The 21160-nt window shown below is 49.3% G+C and overlaps 5 protein-coding genes and 1 non-coding gene across 10 annotated transcripts in view; 4 read left to right on the forward strand and 2 right to left on the reverse strand.

Annotated features, from left to right (window-relative positions):
- Positions 1–4093, reverse strand: part of VPS52 (VPS52 subunit of GARP complex) — a 27758-nt gene extending 23665 nt beyond the window's left edge. Inside the window, exons 1-9 of one of the 5 annotated variants that reach the window (XM_028510274.2) lie at positions 3590–4093; positions 2710–2794; positions 2512–2564; positions 2240–2315; positions 1981–2048; positions 1138–1313; positions 628–778; positions 243–343; positions 11–143 (exon numbers count right to left, since the gene is read on the reverse strand). In XM_028510274.2, the coding sequence (XP_028366075.1) occupies positions 11–143; positions 243–343; positions 628–778; positions 1138–1313; positions 1981–2048; positions 2240–2315; positions 2512–2564; positions 2710–2794; positions 3590–3679 (933 nt within the window). In that variant the 5' untranslated portion in view covers positions 3680–4093. Of the gene's footprint in view, positions 1–10; positions 144–242; positions 344–627; positions 779–1137; positions 1314–1980; positions 2054–2239; positions 2316–2511; positions 2565–2709; positions 2795–3577 lie in introns of those variants that run through there. The other 4 variants (XM_036023927.1, XM_036023928.1, XM_036023929.1 and 1 more) reach the window with 4 other exon arrangements.
- On the forward strand, positions 4011–9519 carry RPS18 (ribosomal protein S18). Its single transcript, XM_028510278.1, has 6 exons — positions 4011–4098; positions 4571–4669; positions 8788–8874; positions 8954–9055; positions 9170–9261; positions 9401–9519. The coding sequence occupies exons 1-6, from the start codon at positions 4096–4098 to the stop codon at positions 9474–9476; spliced, it is 459 nt and encodes a 152-aa protein (XP_028366079.1). The 5' UTR covers positions 4011–4095; the 3' UTR covers positions 9477–9519.
- Positions 9520–9942: 423 nt separating this feature from the next.
- Positions 9943–11734, forward strand: B3GALT4 (beta-1,3-galactosyltransferase 4). Its single transcript, XM_036023932.1, has 2 exons — positions 9943–10146; positions 10329–11734. Exon 2 carries the CDS (start codon positions 10352–10354, stop codon positions 11483–11485), a length of 1134 nt encoding a protein of 377 aa, XP_035879825.1. The 5' UTR covers positions 9943–10146; positions 10329–10351; the 3' UTR covers positions 11486–11734.
- A 266-nt stretch (positions 11735–12000) lies between these two features.
- Positions 12001–19441, reverse strand: WDR46 (WD repeat domain 46). Its single transcript, XM_028510275.2, has 15 exons — positions 19293–19441; positions 18987–19196; positions 18797–18877; positions 18546–18658; positions 18343–18430; positions 18160–18221; positions 17815–17919; positions 17555–17705; positions 17308–17443; positions 17018–17117; positions 13111–13424; positions 12867–12961; positions 12637–12732; positions 12387–12500; positions 12001–12272 (listed from the first exon to the last, which is right to left on the reverse strand). Exons 1-15 carry the CDS (start codon positions 19359–19361, stop codon positions 12171–12173), a joined length of 1836 nt encoding a protein of 611 aa, XP_028366076.1. The 5' UTR covers positions 19362–19441; the 3' UTR covers positions 12001–12170.
- Positions 16117–16221, forward strand: LOC114495782. Its single transcript, XR_003684457.1, has one exon. It is a non-coding gene; the product is annotated as a U6 spliceosomal RNA (small nuclear RNA).
- Positions 19442–19702: 261 nt separating the features above from the next.
- Positions 19703–21076, forward strand: PFDN6 (prefoldin subunit 6). The gene is made up of 5 exons (XM_028509662.2): positions 19703–19790; positions 20006–20082; positions 20299–20369; positions 20448–20572; positions 20841–21076. The coding sequence occupies exons 1-5, from the start codon at positions 19771–19773 to the stop codon at positions 20968–20970; spliced, it is 423 nt and encodes a 140-aa protein (XP_028365463.2). The 5' UTR covers positions 19703–19770; the 3' UTR covers positions 20971–21076.
- The last annotated feature ends 84 nt before the right edge of the window (positions 21077–21160 follow it).

A 21160-nucleotide genomic window follows, 5' to 3' on the forward strand; every position in this document is an offset into this window, starting at 1 on the left:
TTGACCTCACCTGCACCTTCATTAGCCGCCCCAGGTAGGAGCGGTAATAAGAGAGGTAGATCTTGCTCAGTGTCTCCACATATTCATCCCGGATCTCCTTTGCTGTTGCTCTTTCATTGCCCAGCAGGAACTGATAGAAGAACCTGGAGGGGCCAGAGACCAGTCAGTCTCCCTGCTTGCCCAAGAAACCAGACGCCACACTTGGCTGCACAAAGCTCAGAGGCCATCCTTCCCACGGTGACCTGTACTTCAGCAGGGCCGTCTGGGGGATCTGATAGTTGGTCATTGGTTTCCTGAAGGAATATATCTTCTGAAGGATGAACTCTCGGATCTTCGTCACTGCCTAGACATGGAGGACCAAAAACAGGGCATGAAGCTGCCACCTGCTTATTGTTTAGGAGCACTGGGGGAAGTGACCATGTTAAATGGAGGAGGAAATGTGGAGAATACCTCTTCAGTGTCTTTTAAGATTCTCAGGGGAAACTAGAGATGTGAACATGAGTTTGCCAGGGTAAGGTGGGGTAAAGTTCTTGGAGACAGGCTACAATGAACTCTGCCAGGAAGATCAAGGGTGAAGGTGTTGAGGAGGGTGGTTCTAAGTCTCTAGGGTTTCACCCCACCCCTCACCTTGACCCGGAGTCGGTCGAGCACACCTCTGACATCTGCACAGGCCGCTGTACCTCTAGCTTCCTGCTCTCGGACTGCAGCTGCTTTGGCATCCAGTTCCTGCAGCTGTTCCAGGAATCTGGGCTCTGTCACTGGTGCCTCCAGAATTGCCCTGGGTAGCAGGGAGGGGTGGGATCAGGTAGGAGGGAGACCCAGACATCCCTAGACTCCAAATCATCTCCCTTATATCCAGCTTCTGTCTCCCTTCCCTTCCTATGCCATATCATAGTGAGGATTTATATACAATTTTCTGTTCCTGGACCTCCTCACTACATACCTGACCCTGCATGATTCCTAATCTTTGATGCCTAACACATGCCATAAGGTTAGAAAGAGTTAGCAACCCAACCATCAGTTTCTAGAAGGCACTTGATAACCTGGAGCCAGGAAACCCATGTGGTTAAGCAGGTTTGGTCAGCCCAGCTGATCTACCTGCTATAGACATTGTAATCCCTCAAACTAGTAACTCACGTGACCAGAGCAGAGGGCACTACCAGACCATCAACAAGCTCCCCAAGTTTCCCCCGAACTGCCTGGCGGTTTCGTAGCCGAATGTTCATGGCTCCTGACTGTTCCTGCAGCGTCCGGATCTCAGAGCTGATGGAGCTGAGGTCACTCTGAAAAGCTCCCAACATCTGCTCCATGCGCTGGGGAAAAGGCAGATGTTGTTGGAGCGCCATAGGACAAGTGGCCCACCTAAGTGCATTGGTGAAGTCTCCACTATCTATTAGTCCATGAGGATAGCAGATGATAAGGAAAGCGGTACCCCAAAGGTCACTGGCAAGTAACATTAGTTATGGCAGTAACAAAAAAGGCTGCTGAGGTCATAGTGCAAGTGACTCTAACTGTCCCCACCTGAGACTGATGACCTAAAGAATGATACCAGAGACCGTGATCTGGTTCAAGGTTGTTTTTTGTTTTTAAAGATTTTATTTATTTTTAGAGAGAGGGGAAGAAACATCAACATGTGGTTGCCTCTTGCACGCCTCCTACTTGGGACCCGGCCTGCAACCCAGGCACGTGCCCTGGCTGGGAATGGAACCAGTGACCCTTTGGTTCACAGGCTGGCACTCAATCCACTGAGCCACACCAGCCAAGGCTTTTTTAAATTGGTTGATTTTAGAGAGGGGGAGTGGGGGTATAAAAGTCGATTTGTTGTTCCACTTATTTATGCATTCATTGGCTGGCTCTCGTATGTGTCCTGGAATTGAACCCACAACCTTGGTGTATCAGAACTACATTCTAACCAACTGAGCCATCCAGCCAGGACTGGTTCAAAGTTATTTTAGGGGTTATATTGTCATGGTTACTAACCTCAAGGACAGCATCACAGGCTGTGATCTGGTTGTGCAGAGAAGCTATGTTCTCACTCTCTTGGATATCTGACCCACAGAAAGTCAAGGGACCTCACTGTAAAGATGGAGATCCTCAGACCTGCAGGACCTCTCTTATTTCTCCCCGAGGTGACAGAAACCTCAGAGAAAAGGTGCCATCCCCAGCTAGGCTGTCTGCACCACGTTCCACAAAATCCCCAATCATAATACCACCACCCTTCTCCTCTGCTGGAGGATACAATCCCGAATGGATTTCTGCTCAATCTGCTGTAGTTCCAGCTCTACCTGCTTTGAATAGTGACGGAGATCCACACCCTGGGAGAACATAAACATGACAGGTCAGGAGAAAGTCACAGTAAGGGAACACTGGAACAGAATCAGTGAAGGACTAGAGGATAAGACACTAGGATGACATAATAAGTGCATGAGACTGTTTCCTTTTTTTTTTTCTTTATGGGGAGGGTATGTGTTTTGGAGAGGGGGAGCTGGTTAGTATAGTGGAAAGCCTCACCGTTTTAAGAGCTTCCTTTACTAAATCATCCTCCAGATTTGCCTGAATGTGAACTGGAAATAGAAGTTTATTATAAGGGTTAAGTTCCATAGCTCCCTCTCCCCACACTGAACATCTGCACACCAAACCCTTTTACTTCCAGGCTCCATGCCTCTCAAGATTATAGGCACTCTGCACCCACCCCATGGCATCACTTACCATCCACTTCATCCATGATAAATTCATCAGAGGTGATGTCCAACTCTCCAAGTTGCAATGGCTCCTGAAGACGAGGACCATCCCCCTGGGAGGGATAAGATAACAAGGAAAGATACTTGGAAAGAGGGGAAGAACAAACAATAATGGGATAATCCCTAATCCTTCAAGAGGGAGGGAGGAACATTTACTGGAGAGCTATAGGTACTGAGTAAAAATCCCTAGTCTCACATTGTACCCAACCTACAATTTAGGGCTAATGGACAAGGAGCCAGGCAACCTACAGAGAATGGAGGTGTCTGAAGAAGAAAAATTACGAGTTGCAGAAGACAGAGCAGAATATGCAGTTGAATTTAGGAGCCCCCAGACTCCTGCTAACTTAGGTGTTCTATCGCAATCCCTCTGGAAAGCTCCAGTTTTTCTGGAAACACCAGTTTACACACAAGTGTTTACTTATATGCAGGTGCCATCTTAAATATACTCATTCATCTACCCAACAACCTATATGATAGGTCTTATTTTCTTCACCTTACACGTAAGTGATGATACAGAGACCTAGCCTAAGGACACGCAGCGTGTAAGTAGCAGAACTGAATTAAAACACAGGCAACCTGGCTCCAGAGGCCATGTTCTTAACCTTTACAGGGCACTGCTTCTCTATTCTGCCTCAAAATCTGGGGATTAATTGAAATTGTGCCCCGGGAACCTAAATCGACCATTCCGGTCCCTGCTCAGGCTCAGGTTCTATCCCGGGGCGGGGGCTATGAAGAGTATCTCTGGTAGCAGCCGGGCTCCCACCCTTATAGCTAAACCCAGCCCAGATTTTTCTGACGCGAAGACGACCGAAGGAGATTCTGGAGAAGAAAAAGCCCTGCGTTCTCACCAGCGGGCCCTCCTCTTCCTCCATATCTGAGGCTCCGGTCCGCAACACCAGCTCCGCCGCAGCTACCGCCATTGTGGCAGCAGCCGTCATTCCACGCAGCCTCACTTCCGGCAGCTGTCAGTCACGGCGAGTCCGTTCTCACGAAAGGAACTACAAGTCGAGTGGTTTGCACAGCGCGAAATCGTTCCCAGATACTTGCGTTAAATTGACTCCAGCCTTCCCTTTGAGCTCTAACCACTTCACCCAAGTACAATGAGAAGTGGAAGTCTTAAGCACAACCTCACCCGGAACCTTCGCTGCTCTTATATCCCAAAACTTGATGAACAGTAAAGAACTGCGCCGGAAATTATGACAGAATAATTCAGATTCTCAATAGTCCAGTGGACTCCTCCATTTCTGGAAACTCTCCACCGAGATCGCCCCGCCTCTTCCGCCTGCTAAGTATATAAGACTATTTCGTAACTTCCGCTCTCTCTTCCACAGGAGGCCTACACGCCGCCGCAGCCATGGTAAGATTTGAGTCTGTTCGGGGATCCGACGACATCGGAACCGGGGCAGGGAAAGTCTGCTATCAGGGAGTCGAAAACACCCTGTTTAGGGCCTGCAGCTTTCTGTGTGGAACCTTGGATCGTGCTCCTGGGAAGGAACGACTAAAGACATCCGTTTCTGGGGAATGGGGCCAAAGGAAGAAACATTCCCTGAGCGCTCGAGAGCGGCGAAAGCCTTGGGCGTGCATGGGGACGTCCGGCCTCCGCCACTCAGTGTACTCTTGGAAACAGGCAGGAGATTTGTTCTCTGCCAGAGGCTGCATTTTCCCCAAGCCCGAGCAGTAAATGTGCCTGCTGTCTGCAGAATTAATGAATTTGCTGTATTGTGAAAACCTGAAGGGGAATCATCTCCCTGTGTGATTCAATTTAACGTTCCTGTTTGAGGTTATGATGATAGTTCACAGTATCTGCTTTCTCCCCCAATCTTTGTCAGTCTCTAGTGATTCCTGAGAAGTTCCAGCATATTTTGCGAGTACTCAACACCAATATCGATGGGCGACGAAAAATAGCCTTTGCCATCACTGCAATTAAGGTAAAGTAGGGTAAGGTGTGGAGAATGTAAGTGAAACTTAGGTTGTAAAGACAACCTAAGGGAACGACCTGAGGCAAGGTTAAGGAAACAACCCCCAACCAGATCACCTCAGCTGCTGGGTAATCCCCTTAACCGCCTACCACAGTTACCCTGAAAAGTAAGTGAGGAAACCTAGAGAACAGCCTCAGGTCAAGCCAAAATATTTCACGCAGGGGATGGGGAGTAGGTTTGGCTGAATACCTGAATTTGCTCGAGTTTTCCTGGACCACCAGCCATCATGAGATGATTCTGTGTCTGCTTTCTGCCCCTTCCTTCTGTGCATCATTAACAGCAACCCTTCCTGTGATATTTATATACCCTAAATTGGATAATTGTGCATCTTCTGGGGGGAGGGGTAGAAATGCCAACAGATTCCAAGTGTGAAGACAGGTGTAGTTGGGAGGGGTGTCACTACATCATGAGCAGAACATTTGCTCAGATGCCAGAGGTGAAAGTCATTGTCCCTTTCCAGTTGAAGCAGGTACCAGTACTTGGCTTATTGCATGAAGTAAGTTGGTGAGTGCACGCTTGGGTATCTCCCTTCACCAACCTAATGAACTCGTGGCCTTGGGGGGGGGGGGGCTTTTTTTTTTTTTTAAGTATGTGTAGTTAGTTGTGGCAATGGCTAAATGACTAGCTTTTTTGTTGTATGTACACCCTCTCATGTCAGGAATAGTTGTGTCTTGCTCACAGTCCCCAGCTTCTGGTGTATGATAGGTGCTCAGGCAGTGTTAGGAAATGCAAGTTATCAGGTATAGAGTTGTTCATTCAAAACTAAATCCAAGCTTCATCAAATTCCCTTGGTTTTTAATTCTGCACTGCAAGGAGCACAACTTGTATTTATTATTAATTTGTATGTAAGAAGGTTGCTTCCTTCTGGGAAATCAGTAAGGTGGTGTAAAATACAGTAGTACATTTTTCAAGAGTTGTTACAAGACTTAAGTGAGATGGTAAGAGTAAAAGGTGACGGTGATTAATGGGGTGCTTCTGTTAAACTGCTTGTTCTAAATTAGGTGGTTTTATTTATATTAGTTAAATCTGTGTCATAACTTTGTAGTCAACTTAAAAACCACTTAACCAAAGTATTTTCAGGTACTGAATGAACATTTTGACAAGTCTTTAGGGATCCTGATGCCCTGCTTATCATTGGGAAAGGTTATTCCTATAGATAAGTATGAGGTTTTTGCTAATTTTGTGAAGAGCAAGTAAATGCAGCCAGCTCTTCCTCTGGTAAGAGAACGAAAGCTTGAGGGTAGTCTTTTATTAAGGATCCAAAATGGGGGAAAGGCAGGCTGAGTGTGGGAAGGAGTACCTTAAAAGATGTGGTTAAAGAAGTGGTAAGGCCCTGGCTGGTGTAGCTCAGTGGATTGAACGTGGGCTGTGAACCAAAGGGTTGCTAGCTAGTTGGATTCCCAGTCAGGGTTGCAGGCCAGGTCCCTAGTGGGGGCCACATGAGAGGTGACCGACCACACGTTGATGTTTTTCTCCCTCCCTTCCCTTTCTAAAAATAAATAAAATCTTTGGGGGGAAAGTGGTGAGCAAGGTTAGTTGGCCAGGGAAGGGGTAGAACATGGGATGGAAGTCGACACAAGCAGAAGAGAGTATTGAGAAGTAACAAAGATCCTGCAAGATTATTCTATGCCCTGATCCCTTCCTGATTGTTGTATTTCCACTTGTACGCCTTTGATAGGGATATTCTTGAAAGCTGGCTGGTCTTCTGTTCTTCCTCTAAATCAGGGATAACTGCTATCTGGATTATTTGGAAACACAGAAGGAGGGGGAGACTGGGTTTGGTTACAATAACTGGGAAGTACCCACTGGCCTAGTCTATAAGGAACTCTTCTCTCCTGCCACAATGCCAGTGTCCCTGTGAGTAATATTTACATAAATACTTTCAGAGAGTAATATTAGGTTGGTATCAGTGTTTCTGTTATGTGGTACAGGCCCTTGGACTACAAAGATAAGTGTCAGTCCCCTGTCGTGTAGTCTTTTGGATGGAGAAAGCAGGGGCTATCCTGGGGCAGAAATGGGGGCATCTGTGGATCTTAGGAAATTGGCAAGCCGTTAAATAAACTCAGCAGCTTTCAAAAATCTTAGCTTGATGGCAACTTTTAAAAACTTGATTATGGAAGGTTTTAAACATTTAAAAGTAAAGGGAAGATTCCCTGACCCTAGTGGCTCTGCTGGTTGGGCGTCGTCCCACAAACTGAAAGGTTGCTGGTTTGATTCCTGGTCACCACATTCATGGGTTGTGTGGGTTCTGTCCCTGGTCAAGATGTGTGTGGAAGGCAACCAATAGGTGTTTCTCTGTCACATCAATGTAAAGTTTAAGAAAATAAAAATAAAGGGGCCCTAGCCCATGTAGCTCAATTGGCTGATCAGCTCCCACAAAGGAGGTTGCTGATTTGATTCCTGGTTAAGGTACATGTCTGGTTTGTGGGTTCAGTCCACAGTCAGGGTGTGTACTGAAGGCAACCAGTTGATGATTCTCTTTCTCCATCTCTTTCTCTTTAAAAATAAATAAAAATATCTTTTAAAAAGTAAAGGGAAGAAAATTATAACCCCTGTGGATGTATCATCTAGCTAAAACTAGAACTCTTGTTTCATGCATGCCCTTTCCTATCCACACATTTTTAAAGTAAAGCTCAAAAATACTATTTCATCTGCATTTAAATTTGAGAAACTTAGACCCTAATCTCTTTTGAATCATCCTGGTCATTTGATTTCTTGGGTCACTTTCTTCCAGAGAGGAAATACCATATCTTCATTTCCTTGGGCTGTTGTAACAAGTTGCCACAGACTTGTTGACCTAAAACAGCTATCAGTTCTGGAGGCCAGACATCCAAAATTAAGGTGTCAGCGGGGCAGTGCTCCCTCTAAGGGCCCTAGGAATCCTATCCTGCCTCTTCCTATCTATCCTCTGGTGGTCACTGGCAATTCTTAATATTCTCTGTCTTGTAGCTGCATCAGTCCAACCTCTTGGCTTTGTTGTGGTGTCATGTGGTCTCCCCTTTGTGCCTTAGGGTCCTCCTTTTGTAAGGAGACCATCATTAGATTTAAGGTTGTCCCTAATCCAATATGACCTCATTCTAACCATATTTGAAAGGTTAATTCTGAATAAAGTCATATTCTGAGACTCTGGATGGAAATACATGGCAGGGGAGTGGGGGTGATTTAACCCAACCCACCCTTTATTATCCAAATGTTTGGTTAACTTCTCTGGTGGCAATGAGTACCAGTGTTGGTGTTTATATGATGCCACCAGTGTAAGAAATAGGTGTTAGAGGGTTTTTTTTGGGGGGGGGGGTGTTTATTTTTTTAAGTTTGATGTGGGCAATAAGTTCCCTGGGGCCTGGTCATCTCTGGGCACTGACAAAATTTAGTTAGTGGTCTTCAAAAACTGATTATGAGGGCCTGGGCCAGATTAGTTGGTTAGAGCATCATCCTGCTAAGCCATGATTGTGAGTTCTATCTTAGTCAAGGCACATATAAGAACCAGTGAATGCATAAATAAGTAGAACAACAAATTGCTGTCTCTCTCCCTTCCTCACTCCCTGTCTCTAAAATCAATAACTTAAAAAAATTTATTTGAAGTTTGATCATGGGGCTGCAGTAGTTTGTCCAAAGAATTATGATCTTTAAGAGGTTCCAAGCAACTGACAATCCTACCACTTGATCACCTGTTGACCAAAAGACCCCGGTTTTGCAGCTTTGAAGCTATATCTGCTTTGACAGCCAGGTCCTTTGTCCTCCATGATGCGGAAATCAGAAGATTCTGCTCCTGAGTGCTGCTGCAGTCTTTATCAACAAAGTGGATATGCTGAATGAAAAGTTCCTGCTTTCAAGGGGTTATCTACCCTAAGTTTTCTGTTCTTGGTCCAGCCCAGCTCTTTGAATAAAATTATTTTTATCCTTTCTACTTAATGCTTAGATCTCTTATCTGGAAAAGTGGGTGAGGTATGGATCACCTGGGAAAGTTTAAAGCACTAGTTTATTGCAGGCCCTACTTTTGTGCTTTTGAATAATGGAGCTATAAAGGGGAAAAAAAACCCTCAAACCTAATTCCAAAACCTCCTCAGGGTGTGGGGCGAAGATACGCTCATGTGGTGTTGAGGAAAGCAGACATCGACCTCACCAAAAGGGCAGGAGAGCTCACAGAGGATGAGGTGAGGACAAGGAAGGGGGTTGTGGGTTGGGCCTACCTTGGAAGGGTACCGTCAGGATGACCCTTGTCCTGCCTGCCAGGTGGAGCGGGTGATTACCATTATGCAGAACCCTCGCCAGTACAAGATTCCAGACTGGTTCTTGAACAGACAGAAGGATGTGAAGGATGGAAAATACAGCCAGGTGTGTATTGAGATGAGACCTTAAAAAAAAAAAGGCAGGGCATCCAGTTAGAATAGAATTGGTCATAGGGGCTGGGTGGCAAAACAGATATCCCTGTCTCTATTCTAAATCCAGGTCCTGGCCAATGGTCTGGACAACAAGCTTCGTGAAGACCTGGAGCGGCTGAAGAAAATTCGGGCCCACAGAGGGCTGCGCCACTTTTGGGGGTGAGTCAGTGGGGTGGGGGAGGGTCTCCTTTCCCTTCCTGCCCCTAGGCTCCCAGAGATTTCTCATGTTGTCTTCTCATCCCATATCTTTTCTGTGTAATGTGTATGACCTGTGACCCTTCTTTTTTCTCACCTGCAGTCTTCGTGTTCGAGGCCAGCACACCAAGACCACAGGCCGCCGGGGTCGCACTGTGGGTGTGTCCAAGAAGAAATAAATCTCTAGGCCTTGTCTGTTAATAAATAGTTTATGCACCTATGGCTTACTTTGTGATTTTTCTTCCTTCTGGGGACACTGGTAGGGTATGCCAGCTCTCCTGAAGGACCCTGTTGGTTGCTTTCCCAAGTCTCTTGGCTGATGTTCCCACCCAGCTGCCCAAACAATGTACTTTGCTTTGGTTAAAGCAATGGTCTCATTCCCTTCCCTCCACCCCTAAGGTATGAGGAAGGTGGAGCAGTTAACACTCAGCCTTAAGGAGGAGCCCAACCAGTTCTTGCTGGGGCTTGGGTGTGGAGTGGTACGTGTAGGTAGTTTAGCTTAGTCTGGCGAGTGCAGGTCTCTGCCACCCTAGGTTTCAAAAGGGTGTAAGATTGATGTCGGCAAATTGGGGGTGGGGTGCAGATTTCTTGGACGTAGAATCGATGGACTCCACACTCAGAGATGCACATAGCAGTTGGGGAGGAAGGCCTCTGCAGCGAGGCACAAAGATCCAATTACATTCCTACCCTGGCAGTCAGTGTTCTGCCAATGCTTCCGGGTGGGACTCTGGGAATGCGCAGTGCCACACCCTTCCCCGGGAAGGGGCGGGGCTGCCAGGGTTGGGCGGGGGAAGATACTGATGCTACCCACCATGGAGTCGAGCTTCAGCTTGGCGGGGCTGCGACAAGGTAACTTCCCTACTGCTGCTGTATGCTCCCACGCCGTCTCCTGTGTCTGCCTCTCGGCACCTTCCGGCACTAGTACTCCCCGCACGCTCTGCTGGCCCCATCCTAGGCGTGGCCGGTTAGGAACTCAGGCTGTTGAGAGCTGCGCTCTGCGCCCTCCAGCTGCCCTCCATCTTTTCTCCCAGGTTCCCTCTGATTGCGCCACACCATGCGCCTCAGTCTCTTCCGGCGCCTTCTTCTTGCCGCGCTGCTGCTTGTGATTGTCTGGACCCTCTTCGGTCCTTCAGGCCTCGGGGAGGAGCTGCTGAGCCTCTCGCTAGCTTCCCTGCTCCCAGCACCTGCGTCGCCGGGGCCACCCCTAGCTTTGCCTCGCCTCTTGATCCCCAACAAGGACGCCTGTCACGGCCCTGGCTCCCCTCCCTTCCTGCTCATCCTGGTGTGTACGGCCCCGGAGAATCTGAACCAAAGAAACGCCATTCGGGCCTCGTGGGGTGGGCAGCGCGAGGCCCGAGGGCTCAGGGTGCAGACTCTCTTTCTTCTGGGAGAGCCACGTCCCACCTGGGGCTCCCATGAGAATGACCTGGCACGGGAGTCTGCAGCCCAGGGAGACATCTTACAGGCGGCCTTCCAGGACTCCTACCGCAACCTTACCCTCAAGACCCTCAGCGGGCTGAACTGGGCCTACAAACACTGCCCCATGGCTCGCTACATCCTCAAGACCGATGATGATGTGTTTGTCAACGTCCCGGAACTGGTATCGGAGCTGGTCCGGCGAGGGGGCCGCTGGGAGCAATGGGAGAGGGGCAGAGAGGCTGAGGCTGGAGATGAAGAATGGGAAGGAGACAGCCCCACATTGGAGAGCCAGCCCGTGCCTCTTTTGTACCTGGGCCGTGTGCACTGGCGGGTGCATCCCTCTCGGAGACCAGGGGGCAAACACCAACTATCAGAGGAGCAGTGGCCTCCCACCTGGGGTCCCTTTCCACCCTATGCCTCGGGCACAGGATATGTGCTGTCAGTTTCCGCTGTGCAGCTCATCCTCAAAGTGGCCAGTCGGTCACCTCCTCTGCCACTGGAGGATGTCTTTGTAGGGATAAGTGCTCGACGAGGAGGCCTCACCCCAACCCACTGTGTCAGGCTGGCTGGTGCCACCCACTACCCCCTGGACCGGTGCTGCTATGGGAAGTTCCTGCTGACATCCCACAGGTTGGATCCCTGGAAGATGCAGGAAGCTTGGAAGCTGGTAGGCGGCTCTGATGGGGAAAGGACTGCACCCTTCTGCTCCTGGTTCCAGGGAGTCCTGGGCATTCTGCGGTGTCGGGTAATAGCCTGGCTTCACAGCTGAGAGCATCTGGGCCGTGGGAGTGAGGAGCTGAGTCCAGCCAGGACCCCCACAACCCTTCTCCCAGGCCCAAGGCAACTGGCTACAACTGAACAGTTCCCCTACACCTGATTCTCAGTCTGTCACTGAAGACTGAGGATACAGGGCAAACCTGGGACCTGGCCTGCCAGCCCCAAATATAATCACCTGGAGAATAAAACATCCACAGCAGGAGAGAGGGCACAAGCCCCTTAATAAACTTGTCTCTCTACCTCTTCGAGTGCAGTGTGGTCCTCACCAGGAGCCCCAGCACATAAACCTGGAGAGCCTGGAGGATGCTAGGCCTGCTGATGAGAAGCACATCTCCAGAGGCACGGGAGAAAGGGGACAGCCTCTAGGAGAAAGGTCCCTAAAAAGCAAAGCTAAGGCCATAGTGACCATAAGATATGGGGTGAAGGTAGAGGCAGGACACTGATTCCTTGGAGCCCCATGCTAGGCAAAGGAAGGGGACAGGTCCACAGAACAATTCGGACACATTATTCAAAAAGCTCACCTTCCTCTTTAATACCAACCCATCCCACAAACCAGCTGTTCACTCCCACCTGCGGAAGGGGCACCTGTCCCCCTCCTTATTCCAAGAAACAGGGTCATTCCCCCACAGGAGATCTTGGGGGGAGATCGTTGTTCTCAGGTCACCCTGGAGCCTGGCTCAGCGCACAAATCTGTCCAGGGCAGATGGCCGGGTCCCCACGGGCTTGGCCACCTTTTTTTTCTTCAGTGACTGCTGCTCAAGGCTTTGCCGGACTTTGTCCTAGGGATGGGGGGACAGGCAAAGTGAGAAGTGGTAGGCCAGCAAGGCCAAAGGCATAAACAAGGAGGGTGCAGCCCATGGGAGGCTTGGCCCACCCCCCAAATGTTCCTTTACCCTGTGTTCCTCCTCCATGACCTTCCTCTTCCTCTTCATCAAATTTGCTGTTGAGCTTCGGCCCTTCTTCTTTGGCTTTGGCTGGAAGGGAGCCTTGGACTCTGGGTCATAGCCCTGGGGGAGAGGACAGGAGTGAAGTCTGTAACAGCCTCAGAGCCAGGGAACTGTGGCAGCACCCACCTGCTATGCCACACTTCTGGGGACATGGTCGTAGAGGATATACCTGAGCACTCAGGGCTCTGCTCCTTACCAGCCTCTCTATCCGTTCCTTCTTTTCCTGCTCCAAAGAAATGACATCAACCTCTGCCAGGGCTCGTGGGTCCAGACAAATGAGCTCTGCGGGTACCTGCAGATGTCACAGAGGGACAGGAATGGGTAAGGCGGGTGACTCCAAAGAGGGACTGAAGCCAGGGAGACTGCTAAATCTCACTCTTCCGAAGACCCCCAGAATAGGAGCTTTCCCAACCCCCACTTCCTCACCTTCTCCAGAAGGGCCTTCACTTCCCACTCCTGCCGCTGCTTCCGGCTCCTGTATGGGTTATTCTCCAGGCCATCAAAGTTGGGCTCAGCAGCCCCTGGAGGGAGGGAAGAACATGGAGTCATAAATAGGAACCCAGATCAGCATTCCAGCCTGACCAAGCCCCTTGCTCCTGGCTGGCTCAGGCCCACTCAAACATCCATCCAGAGTGCATTCACTTTAAGCCCCATCCCCTGGCCCACTCACCAGGGACCAGCATGCTGGTGATGCCTCCACTGTGGCCCACCCCCAGCACATCTTCAAAGGGGCAGAACTGAAGGCCATGCACATGGCCTGAGAGCCGGTGGGTGAGGTAGGGCTTCTCCAGGGAGGGTGGGCTGCCCTTGCCCTGCCCTGCCCATATGTTGACCACGTCACCCATTCCTGCAGCGAGCAGTCCCCACTGGGAGAAGGCCAGGTGCCCTGCTCCCTGGGGCAGGGTCCGAGCACTCAGAGGCTGGTATGCCCCTCGCAAGTCAAAGATTTTCAGCTGGTGGTCCAGGCCAGAGGTGGCCATGTGCCTGGTGGAAGAAGGGGGATCAATTAATCTAAGGTGTTACTGAGGAGGCCTGTGACCAAGTCTAGGCATCCAGTCCGATTGTGGGGAGAAAGACAGACAGTAACTACGACCATCACACCAGACACTCTGCAGACAGCCTCTTGGTTATGCATCACAACTCTTGTACTATTTGTATTTTCCTTTCACAGATGAAAAAACTGAAGCTCAGAGGAAGGAAATCAGGGTGAGGGGTAGAGCTAGAACTCAAGGCAGGGCTGTTCCTGTAGCCCTCTAACCTACTCAAGATGTGAACCAAAAGGAGAATGCACGTGACAGTGTCTACCTAAATGTGATGTCCTACTACAGACAGGCAGCACGGCAGCTCAGCAAAGGGAAGGATCAAGAAGGATCATCTGCAGTGGCAGGGAGGACTGCCTGGGGAAACAGGGGCGTAAGCTAATCTCAGTAATTCTCAAGTGAACACAAGAAACAGAGATACAGCAGGTACAACTGAATGATCGGAGAGTGGAGATGGTGAGACGGAGGCAAAGGTTTATTTTCAGGATTGGTGGGAAACGCAGCCAGGAAGATCAGGAGGGAAAAAGTTGCAGGGGTTCATTCAAGTGAGACTGAGGTCCCAATGCCCCACCAGTGCCCTTGGCCAATAACAAGCCACAACTGAAGACTGAATAAACCTGAGAAAACCTTGGGAGGTAATGAAATCAAGTGCTAGCCGGCCCTACCCCACCCTGTCTTTCCCTGAAGGAGGGAGGGTAAGGTTGCTGACCAGAGCCTCTCAAGGATTAGGCCCTGTATAACTTGTTTATTTTCAGAGGTTGGAGTTTCTACCTATGTTCAAGTTGTTCCTCAGAGAGAGAGGCTGAAAAGGAACCAGCCAGGCCAGATGTATGTTTGCCAAAGGGCCAAGAACCCTCTTTTTAGCTGTGGCTGTAAACCCAGGAGGAGGGTACTGAAGAGTTCCTAAGAGCAAAGACGTGCTCTGTGATGGGGCCAAACAGAGGCCCAGCTGGATACTTCTGACAAGCCAATCAGGGCCCCAGCTCCACCAAAGGGAAAGACCACTGATGCAAACCAGGAATTACTAAGGGCTTCCCGGACACAGGTTGGCCCCTCACAAACCTTTGGGATCCCCTGCACAAATACCAGCCCACTGGCCAGATGGGCACCCATGCACCACACTACTAAATTTATTACAAATAGTGCAGCTTTGAGAATCTAATCCTAAATGCAAGCTTCCAGAAAGGAAGACAGTAAACCTCATCTCTGGAGCCCCTGTGGCCTGTCTGAGGTGCTCCTGAGGGGGGCCAGAGACAAGCAGGGCTGAACCTAAGATCAAAGACCAGAGCAGCATGGAAGTGTTGACCAAACCTCAATAAACTGGCTGATTACCCCCTGGGAACAGGAGCAACTGACCCAGGCAGCCCCGGGAAGGTAAACTGTAGCTCAGGTCCAGCGGCCCAGAAGCCCCAGGGCTGGCCTTTTCACTCTCCTAGAGCCAAGCAGGCACAGCTCTGGAGTCAAGAGTGGGGAGCCAATCACTTGCCCCCAAAGATACAACTCTAGGAGTCTAAGGGGTCTGAGCCTCAGGAAGGCTTTCATAAATTGGTGGCCCCTAGGCTTTTCCTTTAAAACAACTTAAAAATAAAGTCATGTAGTTTATATTTAATGTAGAACCCCAAGCAGCAATGTAAAAGGAGGAAAGCAACTTGTAGGAAAGGTGATTCTGACAAGGCCCTGCAGAACAAGGCAGGAGGTAAAACTGGAGGCTGGAACCCGGCTGTGAGCACCACACATGCCCAGAGGCAGCAAGGAGGAAGAGAAACAGACCTTGGAAGGACCTTTGAGGGAAGAGGCAATCAGGACTTCACAGGAGGTCATGAATAGTAGAACCTGGGTAGAACCAGAAAGCACTCAGTAAACATTGCTTTTGATTCCTGAGATTCGTAACAGCTAAGGAACATGGTGGGTCTCTGTGTCAAAGCTAGAGGTGTCAAAGAAGTGAAATTGTGACAGGAAAATGTGGCAGAAAAGGAGCAAGGAAGAATCCTGGGAGTGGGGTGTCGGATCCAGTGATGCACGACAGATCAAGTGTTTAGGGTGACAAAAGACAAGTGACTAGAGACTAAATGCCCTCCCAGCCCCGCCCTGACCAATCATTCCTGTAAACTACTGCCACCTGTTTTTGTAAAGAAAGTGGAACTGGAACCAATTCATCCTTATACTCTGGAACCTTAGCACAGAGCCCAGTCCATAGCAGGTGCCCAGTGAAGGCCTGATGAATGGAAGGAATTAGAGGAAAACACACAAGAGTTGGTATGAAAAAATTGTCCACCAGATCCAGACATACATACAAATCAGACAGAACAGCTGTGAAAAGCAGATCCTCTCTCAGGAAGAACAGAAGTTCAAAGCAGACCCACCACCCCACCCCTCACATCACCAGCCAAACCTGAAGAAAAAATCTTTAATGATGATGATGACGAAGGACAGTGCTCCCTATTCACTGGGCACCACACTAAACTCTGAGTGCCTTAACTCACTTACCATCTACAACACCTTTACGAGCTAAGTCCAGGTGTTGGCAAACTGTGGCCAAACAAATCTGGCCCACCACCTATTTCTGTAATGTCCACAAGCTAAGAATGGTTTTTACATTTTTAAGTGGTTGGAAAAAAATCAAAAGAATATTTTGAGTGCTTGCTTCGGCAGCACATGTACTGAAAACTGGAAGGATACAGAGATTAGCACAGCCCCTATACAAGGATGACATGCAAATTCGTGAAGCATTCCATATTTTTTTTTAAAAAAGAATGTTTCAAGATTAGGAACCTATATGAAATTGTGTACACAAATAAAGTTTTATTGGAATACAACCACATCCATTTACTGCTTTTGTGCTGCACAGTAGAATGGTTGAGGCAGACACTATGTTTGGCATCCGGTCACTTCACACTGATGATGGAGTTGCAGTGACACAGCTATAACCTGACAGCACCCCAAGTACCTCAAAGACCACCCACCTCATTACCTGCCTGTGTCAGAAATGTGTTCAAAGATAAAATATGTAAAACCTCTACAAATTAGCATTAACAGATAAACACTGGCAGTCAAGTGGAACACTAGCTGTTTTTTTTCATTGTATTAACAGATTTATTATTTCCAACTATATTTTGAAATGCTAACTTTGAATATCAACTAAGCAAAATATCCTCAAAAAGAAGAATTCATTTCTTCCTATTAGTAGGCATGCATGTGAAAACTATTATATTCATTATTATGTTTTGGATTTCATTGCTTAAAAACTTGTGGTACTGTTTTTGATTTTGCCCTTGATTTTGCCTCTTGGCCAGCAAAGCCTGAAATATTTACTGTGTGGCTCTTTACAGAAAAAGTTTGCTGACCCTTGGGCTAGATACTCACACATCATCTCAGGTTAAGACAAGTGTGGCACACGGGTTATATAATGTGCCCACACTCAGCTGGCTTATCAGTGGTGGCACCAGGATTTAAACCCAGGCAGCATGACTACAGGATCTGTGCTCCTTTTTGCCCCGCTGTGACCCCCAGCACCTCGTGCCCAAACAACTGACTTACATGCCTGTAGAATCTACTGCCACAGCCCGGACCCCACCACGGTGACAAAGAATCTTTGCCAATGGCTCCTTCATGGCTGGACTCCATAAAGACACAGTACCTGGAGGTCAGAGAAGAGCTAAAGTTACTAACAAGCACTAAAGTTATTCAACTAAGGAAAGATAGGGACTCAAGACCAAGAGGGGCCAAGAAAGAAAGGTGAAAGGGCAACTTTAAGGGACTCATGAAGTACAAACATAGAAGAAAGGCAGGTTAGGATAGTTAGAGTTGAAGATCAGCCAGGGACGAACCATTGCTATGTCCCAGATGGATGACGGCATTGTAAGGGTTCTGGGTCATGACATCGAGCCGCCCAGCCCGAGCATTCAGAGCTGCCACAATCTTCCCCACTGACACGTCCAGGTAGGTCAGAAACCCTGTCTCTGACTGTGAGAGAGAAAATTCGTCCTGAGTGCCCTGGTCTCCCTTTACTGGGGTCCCAGAAGAGTGGTCTTTTCACAGACTGCCACCCAGTCTCTGTGCTCCAAGGCCACTCACACACGTGGTCAGTAGGAAGTGGAAAGGCAGGAATTCAAGCCGTGTGACACGGTCACAGCGACGGATGCAGTGGAGTTCAATTCCCTGGTTGTCATAGATGTGAAGCCAGCGGTTCTGAGCAACAGCAAGCAGCGCCTCTGAATGCAGAAACCTGGGGGGGGAGGAGAAGAGTGGCTCAATGGGTAAGGAGGTCACAAGCATCATTCAATGAGGAATGGGCTATCTCACTACCACTGACCACTGACAGAGAAGCCACTGACCGGATGTCCCGTACTGCCTCCATGACATTGATCTCGCACATGAGCCTCTTTGTCACCCAGTCAAGGGCAGCCACATGACCCCGGCGCCCTCCAAAAGCCAAGTGCCTGTTGGAGGTGGGGAACAAGTAGAGTGTCAATGAAGGGGAGCACCCTCAGACCATTTGAGGTCTGCCAAAGCCAGCTCCTTCTCTCCTGAGAGGTGTCACTGTATGTGCTCACCCTCACATGTAAGCAAATCACAGGACACTCCCTATATCAATGACCCAAACACACACTGGCATGGCTGAAGTGGTTAAGGAGACATGACCACATCCCAGTTCAAGTATCACTGGAATTCAACTTTACCTCCCAGTCTGAGAGTAATTCAGCCTGTAGGGTCCAAACTGCCACAAGTTCAAGTCAAAGTGCTGGGAAAGGAAAGAGTTTAGAAAAGAATTCAGGAATAACAATAATTGGCTCACATCAGTAATTTCCTCTTCTAGTCCCCACTTCCTTTTTGCCTGGCCTCTTTCCCATCCTCAAGCTCACCTTGGCTGCACTTGCAATGTCCACAGCCTCCACTATGTCAGCCTGGCTTATCTTTGCTGTGTCTTCCCCATCCTCACCTTCCAAAAACCTGCAAGTGAGTGTTGGAGCTGCAGTCAAGTTTTCTAGTATGAAGTGAGTGTATCAACAACAAAATGAGACAGAGCAGTCCTATAAATATAGCAGGGGCTGGGAAAGCCACTCACCCAGGTTCCTCAGCAAGCAGCAGCTCAGAACGAGCAGCTTTAACACTTATTTCCTCTTCCTCAGCTTCAGCCACCTCAAGCCGGCTTCGGGTTTTGGACTTAGAATGTGGCAGCTATAACATCGATGATGAGAAGGAGCGGAAAAAGAACCAGAGGCTGAGTGTGGCCACAGGACAGCCACCTGGTCCCACCTCCATCTAGACCATCCAGACACTACCTGCTTGCAACACCACTCTCAGGCTGGTCCTCACCTTTTTGGATCTGTCAATACGACGGAACTTCTGAGCCACCTCCACCGGGACCGGGGCGGGGCCTGGGAATGGGTCCTGGGCCTAGGGCAGGGAGTAAGCAATTCGCTAACAGGCTCAGGATGACTCCAACCTTCGCACCCTCAAAGCACTAGGGAACTTGCCCCGCCACCCTATCAGATCCCATGCTTACCCCGGACAAGCTCTGCTGAGGCTTCGGATTCGTCCGTTCTCGGGATTTATTCAGGAACTGGGGCTTCTTGGAGATGCGAGACTTCTTTAGGGTGTGAGTGTTCTTTGGCTGCTGGGGGAAGAGCTCTGGATTCCTCTTGTTACGAGGGGGCCCTGGAAAAGCTCCAGCAGCAGTCGGAGTGATTTCTTCCTCCCAGTAACGCCGGGGTTTCTATGGCAGATAGGGTGCCCTGATGCTCCGCCATCCGTGCCCGCCCCTCCGACCCCACAGCTGAAAACTTCCCTTCCACCCTAGGAAGATCTCTACCTTCTTCTTGGTCTGAAGTTTGTCTTTCTTGGGAGGGACATCCTTGCCCGGCTTGGGGGCAATCTCCATCTAACGAACCCTAAGACGATGCACGTGCAAACTCCTCTCAGCGTACACAGTCGGACTGGGACCTCCCGGAAGTGCTCCAGCCCTCACCCAACCAGCGCTGTACCAGGTGTGACGCTTTTAGTCGCCATTTTGAATGAGACCACGCTCGACCTTGGCTCCGCCCTCCTGAGTGGCAGCTTCTGTACGAATAACAAATAAAGCCAAGTCCGGAACTAGGCCCCAAGAAACGGTGTATTTTCTTCTTCCATCTTCGTTTCCCCCTCTTGCCTAAAACCTTCAAAGTGTTGTTTGTTTGCTTTTTATGCACAACACGAGTATTAAACGCTTCTGAACTACAATTCCCGGCATGCATTAGAGGGTTGTTTTCTGCACAGTCTTTTCCCACCATTCTTTGTTTATTTCCGGGTTTATGAATACTGAAGAGAGAACGTGAGTAGGGCAAGGTTTGGGTTGAGAGGCTTGGGGTTATGTTTCAACCGCCAACCTCTGCGGTCTAGGTCGTGTCGATATCCTGACCGGGAGAAGGTAGGGGTAGCCCGAGAGGCTGCCTCTCTCGAGTGCTGTCATTTCCTAAGGCCAGACCATTAGGGAGCTCGGGTACCTTCCAGAACGTTAGACCCAGCGCCCCTCTCCCGCTCCCGCAGACTCGTCTCCACCATGGCCGAGCTGATCCAGAAGAAGCTACAGGGAGAAGTGGAGAAATATCAACAGCTACAGAAGGGTAAGGCAGCAGGGTGCGTGTAGCCTCTCCCCAATCCCTTCTCTCACTGCAAACGCAAAGCCATACTGAAATCATTTTCTTCCCTACTCCCTGACCCGCCGCCCCATCCTCGTCTACTTCCTCAGCTCCATTTTTTTCTAAGGTTGTGGGGGTCGGGTGCCACATTTGATGTCTCTAATCAAGTCTTTCCTCTCACCCACACTTTCTTACCCCCAGACTTGAGTAAATCTATGTCAGGGCGGCAGAAGCTTGAAGCACAACTAACAGAAAATAATATCGTCAAGGAGGTGAGACTGGGATTTGTGGGGCCATAGGGGCCTGTACTGGCAAGGATTCTGATCATATGTGTTCCACCCCATCATCAGGAACTGGCGCTGCTGGATGGGTCCAACGTGGTCTTTAAACTTCTGGGTCCTGTGCTGGTCAAACAGGACCTGGGGGAGGCCCGGGCCACAGTGGGGAAGAGACTGGACTATATCACAGCTGAAATGTGAGTCTTTGTCCCACCACCCTATGATACACCTCACACCACCAGAGTAGCAGTGTTAAGAAACCATTGTAGAGTATCTCTCCAGAGTACCAGGGTCATCCACTTCTCCATTCCCTTTACCATTAACCTCTCCCCTTGCCTCCCTTATATCTCAAGTTGTCCACTGATCTTTTAACTTTGTTTTTATTGTCCCCCAATCTTTTTCTTGCTTTCAACATCCTCAGTGAGTCTCATTAATTTCTTTTTGTTTTTTTGCCTCTCCTCTCAGTAAGAGATACGAATCCCAGCTCCGGGAACTTGAGCAGCAATCAGAGCAACAGAGGGAGACCCTTGCTCAGCTGCAGCAGGAGTTCCAGCGGGCCCAGGCAGCAAAGGCAGGGGCTCCTGGAAAAGCCTAACCCCATGGTTGGGGGGAGGGAGGGAAACCAGGCAGCTCTAGGATCTAGACTGTAGCTAATAAAATATGGAAATACCTGGCTGTTTTCTGACCAGCCACTTCTGTCATAATTGTCTCCATCCTTTCCCCTGGCCCCTGACCACCTGTTACCTCAGGTTCAAATTCTTGCAACAGAAAATCTGACACAGCAA

This window comes from Phyllostomus discolor, chromosome 4 (genome assembly GCF_004126475.2).
Source record: "Phyllostomus discolor isolate MPI-MPIP mPhyDis1 chromosome 4, mPhyDis1.pri.v3, whole genome shotgun sequence".
In the NCBI taxonomy this organism is placed as follows: Eukaryota; Metazoa; Chordata; class Mammalia; order Chiroptera; family Phyllostomidae; genus Phyllostomus; species Phyllostomus discolor.